Source organism: Phascolarctos cinereus, unplaced genomic scaffold (genome assembly GCF_003287225.1).
Source record: "Phascolarctos cinereus isolate Bilbo 61053 unplaced genomic scaffold, phaCin_HiC Scaffold_2;HRSCAF=192, whole genome shotgun sequence".
Classification (NCBI taxonomy): domain Eukaryota; kingdom Metazoa; phylum Chordata; class Mammalia; order Diprotodontia; family Phascolarctidae; genus Phascolarctos; species Phascolarctos cinereus.
The window spans coordinates 281,002,513-281,026,043 of record NW_027555625.1 but is presented as its reverse complement, the minus strand read 5'-3'; the positions used below and the strand labels follow the sequence as shown (position 1 = coordinate 281,026,043).

Sequence of the window (23,531 nt, the reverse complement as noted above, 5' to 3'; positions counted from 1 at the left end):
AGGCCCAGAGAGGTTAAATTATTTGCCTAAGGTCATATAGGCAGGAAGTAGCTCAACCACTTTATTTTAGAAAGGAAAAAAGAATAAAGTTATTTTTCCCAGAGCAACATAGTGAAGTGAGTTTGTGACAAGGCTGCTTTATACTGTACCAAATTCCCCCTCACCCTGAGAGGAGCTATGCCCATCTTCCTCTGAATTATGCCAAGAGAGTTCATTAAAGGCTGTGAGTATGGTTTTATTTTTCAAAATCCAAGGAAATGGTGGCCTACATCTCTTGGCTCAGAGGAGCAGACTGATTTTCCTTTAGGAATTTAATCATGTTGTGTTCTACCCCGTCTTACTCCTGTATTTATAGCCCTAGCACCTATTGTCATGCCTGGCGCATAGTAGGATCTTATATTGGTTAGTTTCTATTTCTGCAAGTGCAGGAGGATGTTATGGACTGAAATAGCCATAGCTATCTAAAAACCATAGCAAACCATAGGGTACAGTGTGGGCATTTCCTTAATTTTTTTCTGTCAAATAGGATAAGGCTGCAACATGGTATCCTCCATCCCTCCAACAGTCATTTCTTAGACGTCAGTCTTTTTAACCCAAACATTTTATTTTTTTCCATTTACATGTAAAAAGTTTTTAACACTTTTTTTAAATTTTGAGTTCTAAATTTTTTCCCTCTCTACCTCCCCTCATTGAGAAGACAAGCAATTTAACATAGGCTACAATATGTCAGTCTTTAGACTTGGAACTCTAGAAAACCTTATTAAGAAGCAGTCTGTAAAAAGCAGTCTCTATGAGGGCAGGGGCTATTTTTTTTAAACTTTGTAGCTTTAATACCTGATATAGTACCTTGTACATATTCTGGGCTTAATAAATATTCATTTAATTTAAATACCTTTCTGAAATTCTTCAGAACCCCTGGAGTTGTCCTATAAGTAAAATCCCAGGGAGCATATTCAGATTAGTTACTTTACGATGTTATGGTGGCTCAATGTCTTATTTACTTTCTTATCTTGATCAGAAAATTGATAACAGAGAATGTATCTATTGATGGCCCCATAGTTGTTTTATTTTTTTAATCAAGTTTAAAAAATCTATGGAAATTATTTTTATCCTTTTTTTTGTTTTGTTTTGTTGTGAATTTGTTGTTGTTTTGACTTAATAGTCTAGAGAGTAATCTTTAATTAAATGGGAAGGAAAAAGAGTGAAACAGCTGCTAATCCTTGTCCTTCTGTTAGCTTTCTTAGGTCCTCAGTCCAAGGACTGATCATTTTAACACCATTCAGGTTCAATTGCCCTCCTCCTGCTTTTGGAAGTAGTTACATTGATGGATCCCCAGGCAGCAAAAGGCAATTTTGATGTCTAGAGTGAGGGTGACCTAAAGAAATCTCAAAAGATTTTTTACACACAGAACAGCCTTCTATAAATTGGCTCTGGCTGACTGTCATTTACTTAAACATATGCCAAAGGGAGTCAGTTGTACCAAATACTGACTTACAGATTGAGAGATTCCCAAGATGTTAGCTCTTGAAAGAATATTGGAGATTATTGTTTGCTCAGCTCCCATCCATGAAGCACAGGCATTTGCACTATTGGGACAAATGAAAACTAAGTCCCAAGGCCTGTTGATTTCACTTTTGCAATATTTGTTCAAACAAATCCCCTTCTTTCCTCTGACACTACCACCACTCCAGTACAAGCTTTTATCTACTCATGGCTAGACTATTGCAGTAGCCTCCTTGTGGGGGTCTGTCTGCCTCAAGTCTCCCCATTCTGATGCCCCATACCCTTCATTTAGCCTCTCAAGTGATTTTCCTAAAAAGCAGGTCCAATCATGTCACCACCATCCTATTCCCCCAGTAAACTCCAGTGGCTTCCTATGCTTCCAGGAGCAAATACAAAATATTCTGTTTGGCATTCAAAGCCTTTCAAAACCTAGCCCTCTCCTACCTTTCCAGTCTTCTTATACTTTACTCACTGACATGTCCTCTTTGATCCAGTGACACTGGCTTTCTGGCTATTCCACAAATGAGATGCTCCATCTCTCTGCTTCAGGCATTGTTTCTGTGTGCCCCCAATGCCTGCAATGCTCTCCCTCCTGTCCTCTGATTACTGACCTCCCTGGCTTCCTTTAAATTCCAACTAAAATCCCACCTTTTACAGGAAGCCTTCCTTAACCCCTTCATTCTGGTGCTTTCCTTCTGTTAATTATTTCCTATTTATCCTGTATATAGCTTGCTTTTTCTATATTTGTTTGCATATTGACTCTTCCATTAGAGTGTAAGCTCCTTGAGGGCAAGGGCTATCTTCTGCCTTTTTTTGTATTTCCAGCACACAGTGCCTGACACAGAGTAGGTGCTTAATAAATGTTTATTAATTGATTAAGATGTGTTTAGGTCCATTACTAATACTATCCAAAGGATTGGGTGGGGGCATCTGAGGAATCAGTCTTTAATGGAGTGGATAATTCTTTCCCTATCAGGCATCCTATGAAGACCCTTTGCCTCATTTTAATTTTTTCCTTTTTCTTTTATAAATCTTTTTTCAAAAAATTTATTTTCTTTTTTAGCTTGAGAGATAACAACATTTCTGACCAGGGGATCTGCAGGCTGGTTGACCAAGCTCTGCAGTGTGACCAATTTCAGAAGCTTGCGTAAGTAGGGCTTCCATTGTTGAGTTTGATCTCAGCTCCCTGGAGTATGGGTTTCTGTCTTTGGGAATGGGGTGGGTACAAATTAAGAGGTGAATGTAGATTTGTTCCTGAGGTTCCTGTTTGTGCCGGACTTCCTTTCACGCTGTGTATCTCTTGTGAAATCTTTCAGGTTGTTCAATAACAAGCTGACGGACAACTGTGCTCACTCTTTGGCCAGTCTTCTCAAGTACAAGCAGAACTTTTTGGCATTGAGGTGAGGAGAGGGGATTCATTTCCATGAGAGATCCCCAGCTCCTTACACCAACTCCCTGATAATGATTTCAAATTTGAGCTAAGTAAGAAGTAAGGGGTAGGAATGCCCTGATCTAATCAATTTGGGACTGCTCCAGAACTTGTACTACCATATAATGATCTGAGATTCCAGGATTCATGGAATGCCTGATCATAGGGTATACCAGGCAAATCCTGGGACAGTGTGACATCCCGTAGGACTTGTCATCCTTGTGATTCTTTGGGCTACCTCTTCTTTGCTCCACCCAGGGCAAACAATCCCTGGGTCATTTCTCCCGTTCTGTGTCTCATGCAATCTGGGTGCTGCGTGGGCACTGTGCTAAATTAGTGATAATTACAGGTTTGTTTTGAGATTTTACTGTAAATTGTGATGCAAGGTCCATCCCACAGCACTAAATTGAAAGTACTTACCTGATCAGGCTTTTTATCTTTTTGTTTGGTACAGAAATAGCAACTCTGGTTAGTAGTAGCTTAGGCAGCATAAACATTAGATGATCTGTGCATCTCTCCTCTCTATCCTCCCAGCATGAAACTCACTTGATCCCATTTGTGTCCTTTGTTTCCCAAGAATTTGTTCATTGTTTTCAGTTGGCTTGCTTTTCTGATTATGTGGGAGCATAGGTTTAGAGCTGGTAGGGGTCTTAGAGATCATCTGGTCCAACCTTGTCATTTTACAGTGATAGAAAACTGAGGTTGCTTATGTAGGGGAAACTGAGGCCCAGAGCAATTAAGTGGCTAGCCCAAGATCACAGAGGTAGTAAGCCGCAGTGTCAAAATGTGAATCCAGGCCCCCTGACTCCAAATCCAGCCCTCTTTCTTCTGCACTACTCTTGTTTTTAAAGTTTGGAGAAGCATTAAAAGTTGGTGTGATCATCTCCCTCCTTTGTTGTTTGTTGGGCTCAATCTTATTCACTCGTTCACCTACTCTCATTTCTTCTTTTCGTTGTCACTGAAATTAACAGCAAAGGAAACAATGGACATAGGTTGAACTCCTAAGCACCTTTGGATAATTTGAAATAAAAGAGAACCTGGAAAGAGCATTGGGTTTGGAACAAGAGAACCTAAGTTCAAATTTCAGCTTTGTAACTGAAGCAAATCATTATGCCTCTCTGGTTCTTGGTTTTCCCATCTATAAAATAAGTGTTGGACCATTAGATGATCTCTGAATTCCCTTCTAACTATACCCATCCTATCCTATGGTCCTAGGCCCATCCCTGTTAAGTGAAATGCAACTCAGAGCATGTGCTCTGTGGTTATCGGATGGATCAAGACTTTTCTGAAGAGGACCTAGGGTTTCTGGATGTGGCTTCTGTCTTCTGACTCTTTGCTGCTTTCTTGGTTGAGTCCTTCTCCTCTACTTTGGCTGGGTCTCTGCTAAATTCACAGTGTTAGTTTCTGGGTCACAGGGGTAGCAGGCTCAGGGAGTTTATAAGAAACATACCTTCATTCTACCAGGTCTCTATGTAGATATTCACATCTTCCTCCCCTCCCATCTCATATCCCTCCCCAGAGCATTTTGTGGTAGGTAAATGTTACCTGCAGTCAGATTCCAGAAGAGGAAAATGAATTCTAAGGGATTAAGGCTTGTCTTTGTACAGGCACCAAGTCAATGACTAAAGCAAAGAGGAACATGATTCATCTTCTCTAGTCTGGCCACTCCCTTACAGTTGGGAAGAAACCACTGCCTATTTTGACCCTCTTTCCCTCCCTGCATCTTTATACCCATTGTACTTTGCTTGATGTTTTTGTTTTTCTTCTTGTTGGTAAAAAATGAAATTATATCAGACTTTCAAACAGGCCAGAATGGTCAAGTTAAGAAAAGACTAGTTTCTCTTGCAAAAGAACAGTGACTAAATCCAAAGTCAATGCAGGAACTTGTTATCTCTGTCCTCTTCTGGCTAATCTGGCCTCCATAAAATGGGCTTGTTGACTTCCTTGGCTTGGAGGAGCAACCAGGAGCCATATCCAGGTTTTCTGTGTTTCGTAAATCTTTTTTTTTTTTAAATTTTTAGGCATTTGGGGTTAAGTGACTTGCCCAGGGTCACACAGCTAGTAAGTGTTTGGTCTGAGGCCAGATTTGAAATCTGGTCCTCCTGACTTCAGGGCTGGTGCTCTATGCACTGCGCCACCTAGCTGCCCCTGTGTTTTGTAAATCTTAAAGCAATATAGAAATGTTTGAAATTAAGATGATTATAATTATTCCTGCCTGCCTTTCAAAGTGTGTGGATTGAGATCACTTTTTTAAATTCCAGGTTGGGGAACAATCACATTACTGCAGTAGGAGCCAAGGTGTTGGCAGAAGGCCTGAAAGACAACAATTCTCTTCAGTTTTTGGGGTAGGTTATGGTACCAGGAAAGAGAAGAGGAGACCATTCAGAGCCTCCACACGTCAATCTTCAGTTGTTTTAAGTTTCATGCACACAAGTGTGCATGCACATATGTGAATGTATGCATGCATATGTGCATGTGCATGTGTATGCATGTGTGTGTGTGTGTGTGTGTATGTGTGTATATGTGTGTGTGTGCACGCACTTGTGTATGTGTGCACATTAGAAGTCCATTTCAGAACCAGAGAAATAATTGCTGGATGTTCCTTAGAGGGTAAGAGAAAGAACTATCTTGTGACTGTAATTCACCCCTTCATTCTGGTCCTTGGCAGCTCATTTTGAACATCTTGCATTGTTAGGAAGCTTTTCCCTCCTAACATCAAAAGCCTCAATTTACCTCTTTGCAACTTCTGAGTTTTGCCTTTTGGCCCAAATAGAACAAGTCTGATCCTTCCTTCACTCCAGGGGCATTCAAATACTTGGTGAAGGCTGTCATGGAAGCATCTATTTAGAACTGGAAGTGTCCTTGGAAGTCTTCTAGACTAACCCTTTTATTAGGATGAGACTACACCCATGATTTCATTTATGTAGAGGAAATTCCCTCTACCAGTGGGGGAAGGGAGCTCATCTTATAGTCACAGAAAATTGCCTGGAGGACCAAGAGGTTAAGTGACTTGTTTAGGACAGGATTTGTTAAATGCAGGATTTGAACACAGGTCTTTCTGACTCTGAAGCCAGCTCTCTCTTCTCTATGCCATCCTACCTCTCTGTAATCCTTTTAAGTAGTATAATTACTAGTATAACTCACAATTATGTCAAGCTTTCTTCATGATAACCCTTGAGATAGGTAATGAAATTATTATCCTCGTTTTATAAGTGAGAAAACTGAAACCTTAGTCCGTTTTGTTAAATTTCAGCAGATAGAAAAGGAGGCAGATAATGAAAAAAGGGAAGTTGAGTTATAGATGCTGGCTCCTAGGCAAGAGTTAGGACCTAAGGATACCAGGAAGTTTCAGTCAGTATGTTTGGCTGTGAGATTGAAAGGATTCCCTCTCATGCATGGCATACCCAGAGGAGATAAGGATTGAAGGGAGAAAATGGGAGGCTGGGAGTGGGGACAGTCCTTGTGGCTACTTTCTCTCTTAGTATAGGAGCCCTATCATGAGGCCCATCCTTACCTGCCTCAAGACCTAATTGCTTACCATTATTATCAGCCTGTACATACATATATGTATATATACATACATATATACACATATATACACATACATACACACACACACACACGTACACACACATATTATATATATGAGTGGGAGTCTTGATTTAGCAGCAGTCAATGTGAAAAAGGCCCCAGGGTGGGTCAGCTGACTGCTAGCTCTGTAGGAGTTACCCAAAAAACCCAAAACAAAATGTTAATGCTAACTTAAGGGACATTAAAAGTAGACTCGTGTTCTGAACAAAGGAGGTGACATTTTATTTTGTTCTGTGTTGGTCAGATCACATCTGTAGTACTGTGTCCGGTTTTGGCTAACATGTTTTAAAAAGGACTTCAGTAAACTGGTGTATAACAAGAGTTGGGTGGCTAAGATGGTTAAACGTGGTAGGCTCCTAGATTAAGGACGTGGAAGGGACCTCAGAGGCCATATAGTCTAATGTCTTTATTTTACCGGCAAACAACAGACTGAGGCTCAGGGAGTTTAGGTAACTTATTCAAGTCACACAAGTAATAATTAAGAGAGATGAGATTGAAGGAATGAAGGAAGAGGTATGATGAAAATAGAATCAACAAGACTTGGCAACTGATTTGGATATGTGATGTGAAGGAGAGGAAAGAATTAAGGATGATGTCAAGATTTTGAGAGAGGATGACCAGGAAGACATTAATACAAAAATAGAAATTGAAAAATTAGGATGAAGAGCAGATTCTGGGGAAAGGAGTTCTATTTTGGACATATTGAGTTTGAGATAATGGCAGGAAACATCCAGATGGAATTGCCCAGCTAGCAGATGGAAGTGTGGGACTTGAGTTTAGGGTAGAATTTGGGGCTAGAATCATAGATTTGGGAGTATTCTGCATAGAGGTGATCTGAGAAGAGATGAAATCACTTAAGGAGAGAATGAACAGGAGGGATAAAGTGGGAGCTTTCTGGGATACTTAGGGAGTGAGAGGAGGAAGAAGAGTCAGTGAAAGACCAAGAAAGAATGGTTAGAGAGGTGGAAGGGAAACTAGGAGAAAATAATGTCATTAAATATTCACATTCAGCATGAAATTCCCATGTCATTCACTTAATGTTAAATGTAACAAGATGTTCTCAGGCCCTGCCTCTTTACCTCCTTATGAGTCCTCAACCTATGTTGGGTTGGAAAGAAAATCCCCTCTTAATTTTTTCATTTAAACATAACATTATTACATTATATATTCTAGTCCCTGGAGGGGATGAAAGCCAAATGGAGCCTTGTGAATATTTGAGATGGTACTTTTCCCTTCATCCAGAATCATGAGGTGGAGTTATTATGCTGGTTTTTGTTGGTGTTTTTCATTTCAGTCTCTGGGGCAATGCAGTGGGAGATGAAGGAGCCCAGGCACTTGCATCTGCCTTGCACGACCACCGCAGCTTGAAGTGGCTCAGGTAATACTGGAATTTTTGTCGTGGTGGAGAAGAAGTTGAGGCGGGAGAATTTAAGGACAGAGGAAAGGGGGCAGCAGAGAAGTTGTATTAGGGTGGATATCCAGTGACTGTTGCCCTCTTGCTCCTGTGCTCTCTGCAGCCTGGTGGGGAACAACATTGGCAGTCTGGGTGCCCAGGCATTAGCTCTAATGCTAGAGAAGAATGTGTCCCTGGAGGAACTCTGGTAAGTATTAAATGTTTACTGTATCCTTATGCCAAGGGAGGGACTCCCTAGCCACATGGGGCAGAAAAGTGCTCAGGGCCAGGGCATTTTATGTGATACTCAGCTTCTGATTGGCTGCACTAATGGAAGGGAGCAGTTATTTGGGTGAAGAGTAGATGATCCTTTCCTAACTTAGGGGTAATTTTAGAATGTTACAGTCCTATTGTGAAGCCATTTGATCCTGGAGCTCCAGAAGGAAAGATTTAAAGAGAACATGAGATGTTACAGATATCTGAGAAAACACTCATTTGCCAGAAAAAGTCTGCCTCAGGTCCAGGGTGGCCATTTTTACTGAGCCAGCTGGTTAGAAGAGGAATTGCCCCACCTATAGACTTCTCTGTCTTTGATATGCTCATTTTACTTCATTGCAACTATAATTCTTTCTTTTTTACTTTTATTTACTTCTAATATTGCTTGTTAACCCTATGGGATCGATTGCAGGCAGAATCTACTTTTTAAAAAAAATCTAGGTATAATTATATCATACAAACAGCAACTTACATATTTTTCTATTTTTTCAGCCTTTTGACTTTGTTTTGATACTTATTGTTGTCTCATGGAATTATTGACTTCTATTTGGTCCATTCTAATTTTCAAGGAATTTATTGTTTGAGCAAAATTTTGTATCAATTGTATAATCTGGCTATTAATTACTTTTCCAATTCTTTCTTCCAAGACTCTCATTTTTTTCATTTAGCTCTCTCATTTCATTTATTAAAAAAAAATCTTTAATTCTTTAAAATAAAATAAGCTCTTGCTTTATCTCTTCCGGAAATTCTACTTGAATTTGTGTCCAAGCTGTGTTTTTCTTTGATGTTTTGCTAATAGATGTTTTGGGGTCATTATCTTCTGTATCTATATTTTGAGTGTCCCTGTTACCATAATAGCTTTTAATGGTGAGACCTTTTTTTTTTCTTGTTAGCTCATTCCTCCAGTTTACTTTCTGATTTTAGACTTTGTATTAGGACCAGAACTAAGCATTTATGGAGGAAAGGTCTGGGATAGTCCACTTGCTGCTTTCTTGGGATATCAGTGTTGTGTTATTCTCAGATCTCAGGGACAGTTCAGGCCAAGGGACCTGAAAGCTTTCAGTGCTTTCAAAGTAGACTGACCCAGGGCAAAGGCTGACCACTGCTCCTCTGGTCTGAGCTCTTCAGTTCTTGACTTGGGTTTGCATCTTAGCAACAGTAGATTTCTGCTACACTCGGCAACTTTCAGCTAGTTGGAAAGCTGTTAGTTCAGAGTAATAGAACTGTGGGCTTCCTTTTGATCTGAATTCCTTCCCTGGTTATTTCTTTGTATGCTTCAGAGTGGACTAATAACTAGAACTGAGGTCTCACTCTGTTCTTGGGGCTCCAAGCCCCACAGCTCCTACTTGTTTCTCAGTTTGCTTCTTGCCCAGTACACTAAGGTCTGTGACCATGCCTTACCCTGACCTACCGTTGGTCCCCTCCTCTGTCCACTGTGGTTCTTTGACCCATAACTAGGTAGTGGGTGGCACAGCTGACAGTTGGCACTGTTCCCATACCTTGACCAAGGTCATAGTGGCATGGTATGGGCCTGGAATCTTGTCTTGACCTTAGGCAAGGTCCCTGAGTGCTGGAATGGCTCTGAGGGCGCACACCTGGCCAGACTCCATCCCCAGGTCCATAAAACTCTCTGTCTCCTTTTGTTGACAAGTCACTGTGACTTTTTCTTGGATTTCTCCATCAAGATTTGGTGACAACTTTGAATGAGTTATCACTGATCGTAAAGAACTCTGTAAATCCCCAGAATTGTAGCCCAATAAGATGAGTCTTACTGATGTCTGCATAAATTCTATCTTTTTGTCTTTCTGCTGTGTTATTGCTGATTTCAGGGGAGCTGGGATTGGGAAGCTGAGGGTGGTTTTGTCTCTGTTGTTCTTTATGGCTCTCCAGAGCTTTGATAGCATCCCCATCCTTTGAATAGGTTTTTGCTTTGATACAGGAGGGGTACTGTGGTGTATTGTAAAGCACACTTGACTAGGAGTCAGGAGAACTGGGCTCATGTTCCGAGTCTATGACTGATGGGTTGTATGACCTTGAACTTGACCTAGGCACTTAGCCTCTGTCTCTGGGAGCTCCTTTTATAAACAACTTGCTTTCTGAGCTGTGACACGCAATATAAATAGGAGTTATTTTTCTTATCATTTTCAGAGCAGGTCCCTGGTGATTTAGAAAACATATGTATGCCCATCCATGATTTGATCCATTTTCCTAATATTCCAGGTCAACAGTCCAAGCAAGGTTAAGGACATAGGTTAAAAATAATAGGAATTTGAACTATCATCTACCCCTGACTACATCATTGATGCTTAGGCAGTAGTTTTTTCTTTCTTGTTACATTGTTATATTGTGAATGAATGTTACAATGAGTTTATGATCCTGGGTATTTTGAGTGCTATTGAATACATTGCAGAAGGCTCTTACTCTGATCTGGGTTGGGTTGAAGATTTTGTGTTTTATTTCTCCTTATGCCATAGCTGCTATTTCCTCCCAAAACACCTCATTCATATTTTGTGTATATATATATCCTCACATATTCTTCCTGAGAGAATATGAGCTCCCTGAGGGCAGGGCAGTTTCATTTTTTATTTTATATACCCAGCATCTGTCCCAATGCCTGTCACATACTTGGTGGTTAATAAATGCTTGTTGATTGATTGACTGTAAACCAGGCTTAAGAAGACCTTACAGAGCCTTGTAGTAAGAGGGAAGCTGACCCAGAGTGGAAAGTGAGCCATGAATAATCTTCATATAATCCCTGAATCATAGGGTCACAGAATCTCAAAGTTGGGAGAAACCTCACAGGACTTCTAGATCAATCTTAAATTAAACATCCCCTCAGCAGCTGGTTCCTGTTTATTGATTAGAATCAGATCCAGAATTCAAGTTTCTCTTACTCATTTTGTTTTACCTTTTGAATGGTAAAATTATCATAACAGATATCAAATTATTAGCAGCTTTGATATTGGCAGAGAGAACACTCTAACAAATGTCTGGATAATTTGAAGTCCCCAATCACTATTAAAACATGCCTAAATGCCTGGCTTGTGATCTGTTTCCTGAACATCTAATTTATTTCCTGTTTCTTTCTAGGCGGTCTGTAGCATATTTCCTTAAATATTTTTTTTCAGTTTTTATTGAGATCTTTTGTTTTTACATTATCTTCATTTACAAAGAGATCTCTCTCCCTCCCCTAGCCAATGAACCATCACTTGTAACAAAGAGTTTTTTAAAAGAGAAAGAAAGTTTGGTAAAATTAACACATTAATTAAGTTTGGCAGTATATGCAATGTTCTATACCTATAGTCCCCTACCTCTGTAAGGATGAGAGGGAGATGCATTTTCTTCTTTCTTCTTTGGGGCCAAACTTGATCATGATAATTATGCAGAATTCAATTTTTTGATGTTGCTGTTGTGGTTGTTTCCATTTATACCACTGAAGACACTATCTAATATCATTTTCATGTTCCTGCATTTTTCACTTTTCATCGATTCAGGTAAGTCTTTCCATGAGTCTCTATTTTCCATATACATTACTTTTTATGGTACAATAATATTCCACTCAATTCATGTATTACAAGTTGTTTAGTCATTCCCTGCTGTTCTAGTTATAATATTGCTTTTGTTTCTGCTTCATATTGATCTTTACCCATAAATTCTAGGCCCTGGATTTTTGCATATTCATTTATAGTCAATTAAATTCAGGAAGCATTTACTATACATCTATCCTCTGTTAGGCACTCTGTGTTAGACTTAGGTACTCTGTTAGGTACAAAGACTAAAACAGAATGGTTCCAGTTAGAGCAGCTTACATTCTACTACCATGCAGATAAATAAGTACAAAATATATACAAAGTGACTATAAAGTACTCTAGAGGGAGGGAGAGCACTAAAAACTGGGGGAATTGAGAAAGCCTTCTTGTAGTAAGTAGGCAGCCTTTGAACTGAGTCTTTGAGGGAGCTAGAGATTTCAAGAGGCAGTGGTGGGGAGGGAGAGGGTTCCAAATATGAGGGACAGTCTGAGCAAAAGCACAGAAGCAGAAGATGAAGTGTGATGTTTGGAGAACTATACCATACCATAATGTATGTATACATACATTATATAACTAGACATTAGTGCATGCATAATGAAATGGTGGCTGATTTGGAAGGTCAGATTGTGAAGGACTTTAAATGCCTGACAGCGGAATCTATATTTCATCCCAGATCCACTAAAGGTTCTTAGGTGGGGGAGAGATTCAGTTAGGATATATCACTTTAGCAGCATCTCAGAGGATTGATTGGAGGAGTAGGGAGCCAAATTATGAGGCTACTCACAAGTCCATATGAAAGATAAAAAGTGTAGATGGCCTTTTGATTGTGCAAATTAGGAGAGCTATACAATGAGAACCATATGGTCTAGAGAAGCAGTGTTATGTAGGGAATATAGTTTTGGGTTTGGAGTCAGGACAATCTGAGTTTGATCCCTGCCTCAGACACTATCAATATGACCCCAGATAGAAGACTTAATTTCTCTGAATCTGTTTTCCTCCCTGTAAAATGGGAATAATTATAGTACCTACTTTACGGAGTTGTTATGATCAAATAAGATAACGTATTTTGCAAACTTTAAAGCACTAATTAATGTGTTAGCTATTTTCCTACTCTCCATCATCATCGTCATCATCATCATCATCATTCTTTAATGCTACTTGTTCTCTCTCCCCTACTTATCTTGCTTATTTTTTTCTTATTTTTATTGATGTCTTTTTTTTTTTTACATCACCTTCATTTCCAAATATTTCTCCCCTCTTCCACACCCAACAAACCATCCTTTGTAAGGGAGAGAGTGAGGAGCATCCCAGTAAAACCAACAAACACATCAACCTATCTGATAATATATGCAATATTTCATACAATCATCCTACCTCTCCCCTCCCCACTCCACCAGCTAAGAAGGGAGGGAACTACATCTTCTCATCCCAAAGGTCAAACTTAGTCATTATAGTCGCACACTATTCAGCTTGGCTTTTGTTTGTCCTTTCTGTTATTGTACTTATTAAACGTGTTGTTTTCTTGATGCTACATACTTACCTCTGCATCTGTATGGCTTCCTGTGCTTCTCAAAATTCATTATATTTGTCATTTTTGTACCTCAGTAATATTCTATTGCAGTACCACTATTTGTTTAGCCATTCCCCAGTTGGTGGGTATCTACATTGTTTTCTAGTGCTTTGCACGGTACAAAAAATGCTGCTGTGAATATTTTGCTATATGTAGGGTTTTTCTGTCCTTGATCTCCTTGTGCTTATCTTGTTAATTCTGAATAACGTATGCCTTTCCAGAGCCATTTTCTAGTCATGGGTTCTGTCCCACCACATGCTAATGATAACTTTGGGGCAAATTTGGCATCTCCTGTTCACCTAACATCTAACCATATGTTATATATTATGTTACAGACATCTGAGGTCATGAATTTTACTGCTAGTTCTTTCCTTGGATTTTGCCTACTGTGCATTTCTGGGCATCTTTACCATTTTTCTTTCATCTGCTTTGTGGTACTCTCAATGACACCTAGCTTTCTGATGCATTTTTTTTTCTCTTCTTCATTTTCACTTCTTGAGATTAGACTTGGAATGCTCCAGTCAGATACATTACTTACCTTTATTATGTACACTCCATCCTGGATGTAGAACCCATAATTCCGATATTTTAAACCCTAGTTTAGAATGAAAATCTTGTTCTTAGGCATGATCTTATCCAGTTATTTGCTTCTCAAATAGGCCTTTCTCTTCTAAAGCCCTTACCTTTGTGCCACTGAGGTGATGAAAATATGGCCCATACTCAAATGATTTAGTTTAGTTTCTTGCCCAAAACTTCATAATTCTTAGGAATACATTCTAGTTTTTTTCTAATAGACAATTAACAAGCATTATGAAGCACTTACTATGGACCACAAACTGTACTAAGTTCTAGGGATAGACAGACATGGCAATATCATCTGTGCCTGTATGTATCACTAGAAATGGGTGGTAGTCATCAGTTCTGACACAACTTCATAGCTTCCTTGCCACATGTCCTGAAAAGTCATTAGACCCCTTTATTGTATTATCAGGTTGAAAAATAGCTGCCTTCAACAGGATGTCACCAGGCACCACTCCCTCCTCTCTTCTTTCCCTGACTTTTACTGGATGATCTTTCACCTGATCATAGCTATGGATCTTAAGGAGCTGCTTCCTCAGAGCCCTGCTGTAACTCTGCCTCTCTGATCCTTTGATCCTCAAAAGGGTCCACTTCTTTCCTCTTTGAGAAGAACCCCAAATAATTAGCTCCAAATGTTCAGGGGGACTTCTTTCCCCCTTTTTTCTTTAGGTCTCATTATCCTACTCTCTTTCCTCTTGCCATAAGTCTATTATCTCTTCTGACTCTTTATTTCTTCTTTGTTTACTGAAGGCAGTTAGGTAATACAGTGGATAAACTTGGAGGCTGGACTTGGGGTAAGAAAGACCTGGATTCAGATCCAGTCACAGGCACTTGCTAGCTGTGTCACTTGACTTGAGCTAGTCATTTGACCTACTGCCTCAGTTTCCTCATCTATAAAATGATGATAATAATAGCACCTACCTCCTGGGGTTGTTTTGAAGATAAAATGAGATAATATTTATAAAGTATTTTGCAAATCTTAAAGCACTATGTAAATGTTAGATATCATTATTTTCTCATTGAAACCCTTCTTTTTTTTCCTCTTTTTAAAAAAATTCTTCTATCCAGAATTGATTATTATTATCCCTTCTACTTAAATACACCTTCTTCTTTTGAAGTGGTCAGTGAATTATAGGACTAAAAAAATATAGTTGCAGACTTAATATTTAGATTAAAGATGAATTTCTAAGCTTCAGTTTTCAAGGGTGGAAGCAGGCACTGAGATCCTACTTGAGATCATCAAAGAAACCATATGACATGACTTCATTGGCAAAGCAAATAATTTCTGTCTGAGTTTTGTAGATTATAAATCATCTAGATCACCTACTTGAAAATAGAACCATAGGGGCACTTCACTCTAAGGAAGAGATTTAGTCCTAAAAAAATGTGCATGCAAATCAAATTCCATTTAAAGTGCATTAGGTGGGCTTGGTACTTAGAGGAACCCCCAGCCCAATTCTTTGTGAGTACAAAGGAATTGTGTCAATATCATGTAATGAGAACAACTACTCAGAGATTTACTTCTTTTGTAAGATTGGAAAAGTATATGAGTTTATTCTTAAAGCAGAGCTTACTTATAGTAATGATGGCATAATCAGCTATTATTTTTATTCTTGCTAGCCTTGAAGAGAACCATCTTCAAGATGAAGACATGTGTACTCTGGTGCATGGACTTAAGAAAAATTCAAGTTTGAAAGTCCTTAAGTAAGGAACCTGTGGACTGTTGTGAAAATAATATGACAATGTCTCTGGGAACTAACTGCCTATAAAGGGGGCAGGGGATCATGGTCCTAAATCATAATGTCACATGTGCTGTATCATCACAAGGCTAATCGAAGTCCCAATCCTATCTAGGGGAAGAATGGATTCTGATGCAGTACAAATCCTTCTGTCTCAGAGGGGAAGCAGCATGGGATAAAATAATGCAAGACCGGGCTTTTTGTCTGGCTCTGTCACTGACTAGTTGTGGGTCCTTGGGCAAACTTCTGTTCTCTGGCGCTGATATTCCTAATCTGTAAAATGGGAATGGGAGTAGGCTAAATGATCGCTAAGGCTTAACATTTAATGGTTCTGCGACTCAGGGTCACATTTGGCTTGGCAGGGCACTTTGCTCTGTGGGCTTCACGCTGTCCATTTTGTCCAGATGGAATAGTGGATAGGTGCTGAATTTGGAGTTCAGAAGGCCTGAGTTTGAATCTTCCTTTGGAAAGATACTAGCTGTGTGACCCCAGGCAAATTGCTTAGTCTCTTTCCATTTCAGTTTCTTCAACTGTGAAATGGACATGGTAATAGCACCTGCTTCATAGCTTTGCTGTGAGGATCAAATGAGGTAATACATTTGCAAATTGCTTTGAGCCTTTAAAGTGCTACTTAAATATTAGCTGTTATTATCATCATCATTATTAAAAAGTAAAACCTCATGAACAAAGGATAGGAATTTGATCAATAGGAACTTTTGTGATGAAAACAACAGTTTCACAGGAAGAATGTTTGGGACCTAAAGTTATCTCGCTCTGGAGCTGTTTTTAGTGTGAGGGGGGATGCAGGGTAGGGGAATGATTTCTTCTACCCAAATAATTGTTAATACTAGCTAATATCTATATATTTCTTTAAGGTTTGCAAGGCATATTATTTCATTTGATCTTCACAACAACACTGTGAAGCAGGCACTATTATTATCTTCATTTTACAGAGAAGGAAACGACACTGAGAGAGGTTAAGTGACTTCTCCAGTATTACACAACTGGAGTATGTGAGGCACAATTTGAACTCAGGTCTTCCTGACTCCAAGTGCAGAGGAAGGGAAAGGGAAGGGGAAGGAAACAAGCATTTATTAAGTGTCTACTGTGTGCCAGGCAGTGTACTAAGTGCCTTTACAAATATGGTCTCATTTGATCCTTACAACAACCCTATGAAGGAGATGCTATTATGATTTCCGTTTTTCAGTTGAAGAAACTGAGACAAACCGAGTTTAAGTGACTGGTCTAGGGTCACACAGTTAGGAAGTATCTGAGGCCGGATTCGTACTCTGGTCTTCCAGACTCCAGGCCTGGCGCGCCAGCCCTCTGTCTACTGCACCACCTAGCTGTCACTAGATCTACAGGAAGAGCAAATGGGGCTAAAATGCAAAATAAACCATCAAGCAGGTGGCAATTAAGGGATTGAGCTGTGTTTGCATTTGGCAATCGTAGGGATACAGTGTTCCAAACCATGTCCTGAGCCAAAAGGCCTCATTTTGAAATAGCTTGGAGATGCATCACATGCTGCCTGGTGCTGGAGCAAAGTTGCATCTGCCCCGGGCAAATATGTGCCTAGGAAAATGCTTGTTTTTAGTGACAAGCAGACAGCTGCCTCTGTTGAAAACCATCTGCTTCCTGACAGACAAGCATCCACTTTAGCACTGCTTGTTTGGGTTGCTTTTGGGGGGTTGTGAAGATGCCAGTTGTTTGAGGGAAACATTTCCACTTGTTACTCCAGTGAGAGACATTGGCAAAAATCAGACTTTGGCAAAAGTGCCAGTGAAGTTAGGTCTCAATGCTAATTTTACAAATTTGGGCTGAGGAGAAGTGGGGTTAATAATGTGGCCCATTATTGCACAGATTTAGATATGCCACAGCTCAAAACCTGCTCCTCCAAACATAACAACTCTATTTCATAGAAACTCAGATATAATATAAGCCCAACATTATTTGGCCTATACCTAGATGCTAGCTAGCCTTGTACTGGCATGTCACTGTAGTTGGGCTCTTACTGTACAAAAGTTTGCCAAGAAGACAGAAGTAGTCGTTTGTCTTAATTGAAAGAATAGTTGTCTTTATCTAGGCCTAGCTGTCATGTGCTACTAAAGATCAAGAGTAGAGATAGCATCCAATTAACTTGTTTTTGTATCTCCAGCATTTAGCACAGCATCGGTAAGACTTAATAAATGCTTGTTGATTGATTGATTCTTAAAGGGTAAGGAGAGAGTGTGGGTAGGATCACTTCAGGAAAACAAGCCTTTGAGACATTCCAGAAAAACCATCCAGCCTCAGTCACTTAATCTACAAGTCAGTCCACAACAAGCATTTAAGCACTTAGCATGTGCCAGACTATTTGATCTCTCGGAGTTGCAGTTTCCTCCTCTATGAAATGAAAATAATTCTTGTGCTACTTGTCCCATTGGATTGTTGTAAGGAAAGCAAAGTACTATCTATATAAAGTGGGAGTTGTTAGCACAATTAGAACTCATTCCTTAACCTCCTTAGTGACTAAAGGCTGGGACATTTAGGCTGGTAGGGGTGATGATTTGGAATGGACAGGCTTTGGGATACCCCATGCAAAGTTACTCTCTATTTTTCCCATTCATATAGCTGGTCCCTATTCCCGTACCTCCTAATAATAGAAATGATTAAAAGGAAGGTCTTTTCCCAGAACTTCAGATTGTAGTTCAGTGGCAAGAGCAGCAGACTTGGAATCAGAGACCTGGGTTTGTACCTTGGCTCCCCTGAAACTGACTAGATGTATAGCTATGGACAAGTCACATAACTTTCTGGGTATCAACTTTCTTTTTTTGTAAAATGGGGAAATAATAATATTTCTAGCACTATCTCACAAGTTATTAATATCATTCCCATCTTTGTTCTCAGGCTTTCCAACAACAGCATTACCCAACAAGGTGTTTCTGCCCTCCTTCAGGTTCTGCAAAGTAATACTTCTATCAAATCAGTTTGGTAAGTTGTCCCTCTTCTGGGAAGTCTTTCTCTGTTTTGAGCAGCCCTGATTCCTCAATTTTTCAATCAGTACTACCAACCAGTATTTGAGAGGGCTTTCTACTAGCCTAGCTCTATGCTAGGGACTTGAGGTATATCAGACAGGTCTACATAAAAGAAATGAGAAATCACAGCTCCTTCCTTCAGGGAGACAACCTAGATTTAATTTGTTTAATGGCCAAAGTATATTACCATATGCAGCTATATTTCAAAGGATATGATTTCACCTGTGATATATAACAAATCTGACCATATTTTCAAAACAAAAAAATCATGATGCATGGTCTAAAGAAGGATATGCCTTTTGTAAAGCTTTGTTAAAAGTGTTTCTACTTTTTTTTGTCAGACACAATTGTCACAATTTTGGGGATATGTGGTTGTCAGATATTCTTATGGATGTCGGAGAGAGGTGCCACATTTGTATACTAGATCAGATTTGGGATATATGATCTCTGAAGTTCCTTCCAGCTATATGATTCTATGACTCTGTAGTACTGAAGTTTTGTCAAGTCATATTAAAATGTTTTACCATTATAAAACCAGCATTGAGTCTTAATATCAGAGGCACATTTGCCAAAACTGTGCTCTTACTAATATTTTCAGTAGATTTTTGTTCAGTTGTTTTTTTAGATATGTCCAACTCTTCGTGACCTCATTTGGGATTTTCTTGGCAAATATACTGAAGTGTTTTGCTACTTCCTTTCCAGCTCATTTTATAGATGAGGAACTGAAGCAAACAAGGTTAAATGATACTCAGGGTCACATAGCTAGTAAGTGTCTGAGGCCAGATTGGAACTCAGGAAGATGAGTCTTCCTGACTCCAGGCCCAGCGCTCTATCCATTGCACTATCTAGCTACCTTTCAGTAGGTGACTCATTCATATTAACAAGTGAAATGTTTCCTTCAATCCAATTATAAGCTCTTAGTTACAATATTTCTTTTGGGATCTATTTTCTATGACTTTAATTATTTTTAATATTATTCTCTGGACCTTCTCTCTCTCTCTCTGAATCTCTGTCTCTCTCTTTTTCCCCTCCTGTATCTCACTTAGAAAGACTAGAGCTGGTCTCAGTACTTCACTTAAAAAAAAAAAAAGGCTTACTTAGTGCTGAATAAATCAGATGAATTATTACCCAGGGTATGTCAACAAAGATCAAGCAGCTCTATTCTCAGATGGTTATCAAGTCAGAATGGGGTGGTTTTAATTTCTTGATTTATTTCCTGTCAGTTCGTTGGCCCATATACTCACTGCCTTTTCCCCAGATCTCCTATGTCTGATTAAGTACCACAGAGAAGGGAAGTGGGTGTGAGTTAGGAGAAAAGGAGTAGTGAAGGATCACATGAATCTTTTCAGAACCATTGCTCCATAGAAGATGCTACAGATTCTGTTTCTGCTCTCATACTGGAGATAAGAGAATTGAAACCCATCTAGTGGAAAGAGCTCTGTATTTGGTGTCAGAAGGCCTGGATTACTCTTTTGCGTTATTATTTGGGTGACCTTGATTAAGCCACACCTTTGTGGGCCTTGTTTTACTCATCTCTAAAAACTAAGGGAGTTGGCTTAGAGGATCTCAAAGGGCCCTTCCAGCTCTAGTTTCTATAAATTTGCACGACTAGATTACTTCTAATGTCCTTTACTAATAAATAACTCACATTTACTTGGTGCTTTTAGGTTTTTAAAAGTAGATTACAGGAAGCTCATTTGATCCTCATAACAACTCTGAAATAGGTGATATTATTATCCCATTTCACAGAGAAAGAAATTAAGGCTTAGAGAAGTTAAGCCATTTTTCCAGGATCACACAAGGTATCTGAGGATGTAATTAAACTGAAATTTTCTGAAAGTAATAATGTGGATTATAAAACATTGCAGTAGTTTTTTTCTTTGAACTGAAACTTCCTTTATCCTTTCATGGTTTTAGGCTCAGAGGGAACACTTTCACTCCAGAGGAAATCGAGCAGCTCAGCCTCATGGACGCCAGACTTTTGCTTTGATCACCGAGAGCCAATTTGTTTGGGAAGTTTTGAGTTTAGACCTTGTATACCAGAAAATTTGGTTTGATGTAGAATCATCACATTCAGATTGAACTTTGTTCTTCCCTGTTCCTGTTAGCTCCTGGATATTGAGTTAGACACTTTAACACTTTCAGATTGGAGCAGTATTTGACACTTGAGGATCTCTCTCTAAAGTCTATTTCCATCAAACCACCCCCAGATTCCATCCCTGGAACACAGAGACTGTAAACTGAAATCTGAATGACATAATGTACTGAATCCCTCTGGAGGTTGGTTGGCATCTCTTGGGTGGATAAAATATGGTCTTATGCTTCACCCGTCTGAGGCAGAGAGGACTCAGTTCTGTTAGCTTTAATCAAGTGTCAGCTACTGTACAGAATACTGCCTGTTTATGGTTAAAAGGGAGGATTGGGGGATAGTGATGAACCTGAAGGAAGGAAAAGTTCAGGAAGAATGAATTGCTACCCTGGTAGCTCTTTCTCCTGGGCCTCAGGTGCCATCCTAGATCACTGCCCTGAATCCATACTCCTGTCATGAATTCTAGCCCTGATACTGCATCTGTTTGACCTTCCAGTCTAGCAATCAACCAATTAACCAACAAGCATATGTTAAATATACACTGTGTACCGAGTACTGTCCTAGGTGCTGAACATAGAAATAAAAACATGAGTTAGGTCTTGCACTCAAGGAGCTTACATTCTACATACTACCCTGTTTTGGTGCTTCTTAATGTGTTGAATGGGTCAGGATATTTCTTCTCTCAGTTCCTTAATTATATATATGTATACATATATGTATATATATATATATATATACATATACATATGTGTATATACACACACACACACACACACACACACACACACACATATTTGTCTCCACTAGGTCAGGGCTAAGATCTTCTCCTTTTGGTATTTACAATACTATTGTGAAAGGCAGCTTGATAGTGAATGCTTATTCCCCTATTTGGTTCTAAAACTGCAAGAAAACTAGGAATTTGGGGGTCATCCTGTAATAAATTGGCTACAAGTTCAGATATTAGGGACAAAACTATGTGAACCTAACTACATGTCAAAATTTCTTTTAAATCATATAAAATGTCCATAAATAGGTGGAGTCTTTGGAAACCAAGACTCATCACATTACAGCATTTTAAAGTCATTTAAGGACTGAATTTTGAGAGATGTCAGATGGTTTTCTAATTTGATGCCTTTGGATTTTTGTATGTGAAATGAACTCTGCTGAGATATTTTTTGGGTATGAACTCTGAAGCAGACCTCTGACAGTTGTTTCTCTGATCTGGGCTTGCTAGTATTGGAATATTTATGTTTGTTAAGTTGCATATGAAAAACTTCCTGGAAGGATCTGTGATTTCTTTCAGCATGGGGAGTTCCTGGTGTGAGAACTCTATCTATCAACACAGTCTGTGCCTTAGTCCTGGGAAACTGCCCAAGACACAAAGTGGTAAAATGACTTATTCTGATTCACAGAGCTAGGAAATGTTAGGGGTGGGATCTGAACCTAGGACTTCCTGACTTTAAACCCAGTACTCTATTCACTATGCCAGGCTGACTGTATGGAGGGTTTACAGATCAACCAATAAACAAATTATTTAGCATCTGCTGTGTTGCAGGCACTATTCTAGTCATTGGGGATTGATTCAAAGACAAAAATGAATCAGCCCTGCTCAAGGAGCTTGTGATCTATCAGGTGCAAAGTAAGTCCCTGACCATTAAAAAAAAAATACTGCCATAACTCTTTGTCTTTCTGGAAATACAAAGCCCAGAGAGAGCAATGATTGTGGGGGAGGATGGGTTGTTAATATTTATAAAGCACTTTGTATTTTCTTAAAGTTTGTATTTTTATAGAAAATGTGACTTTGTACTTTTATGTAAAAATTAAGCTATAAGTATACATAATATTAAAGTATTTTGTCACTAAAGCCTCCTTTGTCATTAGACTTTCTAAATACATGTGAAACTTGTTTCATATTGAAAAATAAATATTCCTCATTGTAAAAATAGGTTTTAAAAAAACAGACAATTTTTACTTAAGAAAGAATGCTTAGAAATAGCCTGGCAAGCAAAACACACTTATCTTTCAGCTAAGAAAAATCAAATGCAGCACAAATTCCCAATGAGCCATGTGAGGAGAACTTTGCTGAACATGGGCTGAAAGTAAAATTGTAGGCAAATTAAAGCCTCTGCAACTCATTGAATTGAAGAGAAGTGGCTGACGACACTTTTGACACAAACAAAATGTGGCAGGTTTTAGTCTCTTTCTCTTCTGTAGGCACTTAGTTGAAGTAACGTCTTGTTGCTGTCCTCACAGAAATAATTACTTTCAACATTGAGTGAACCTAGGGTCCTTTGTCACTAGCTATAATGAAATACTTTGGACTTTGTTGCCTTTGCCTAAGGAAGGTGTCTCAAGGACTAGAAAGCATCTGTAGGGACTGAAGAGATCTGTTTCTCCTGGATTCTGAGAGAGGTGTTTATTTTGGAGAATGGCAATGAGGAGCAAGAGAGATGTTTTATAATCTTTTTTTTAATTCAATTTTCAGTTCTGAATTTTTTCCCTCCCCTTTCCCATCCCTACCTAATGAGAAGGCAAGAAAAACAAAACCCATTATAAATATGTATTATCATGCAAAGTAAATTTCCTTGTTAGCTATGTCCAAAAAAAAGAAAAAAGAAAAAGAGAAGAAAATTCGCTTCAATCTGCACTCTGAGTCCAGTAATTCTATCTGGAGATGGATAGCATGTTTTATCATGAACCCTTTGGAATGGTGGGTCATTGTGCTAGGCAGTTATTATGTCTTTCACAATTGATTATCTTTACAATATTGCTGTTACTGTATAAATTGTTCTCCTGGTTCTGCTTACTTCACTTTGCA

General features: G+C 39.1%; 1 protein-coding gene across 3 annotated transcripts in view; it reads left to right on the top strand.

Annotated features, from left to right (window-relative positions):
- NOD2 (nucleotide binding oligomerization domain containing 2) overlaps positions 1–22,577 on the top strand; it is a 40,458-nt gene extending 17,881 nt beyond the window's left edge. For 2 of the 3 annotated variants that reach the window (XM_020985162.1, XM_078150073.1), the window contains exons 5-12: positions 2,567–2,650; positions 2,820–2,903; positions 5,194–5,277; positions 7,818–7,901; positions 8,041–8,124; positions 15,492–15,575; positions 18,497–18,580; positions 20,542–22,577. In XM_020985162.1, the coding sequence (XP_020840821.1) occupies positions 2,567–2,650; positions 2,820–2,903; positions 5,194–5,277; positions 7,818–7,901; positions 8,041–8,124; positions 15,492–15,575; positions 18,497–18,580; positions 20,542–20,614 (661 nt within the window). In that variant the 3' untranslated portion in view covers positions 20,615–22,577. The other variant, XM_078150074.1, reaches the window with a different exon arrangement.
- The last annotated feature ends 954 nt before the right edge of the window (positions 22,578–23,531 follow it).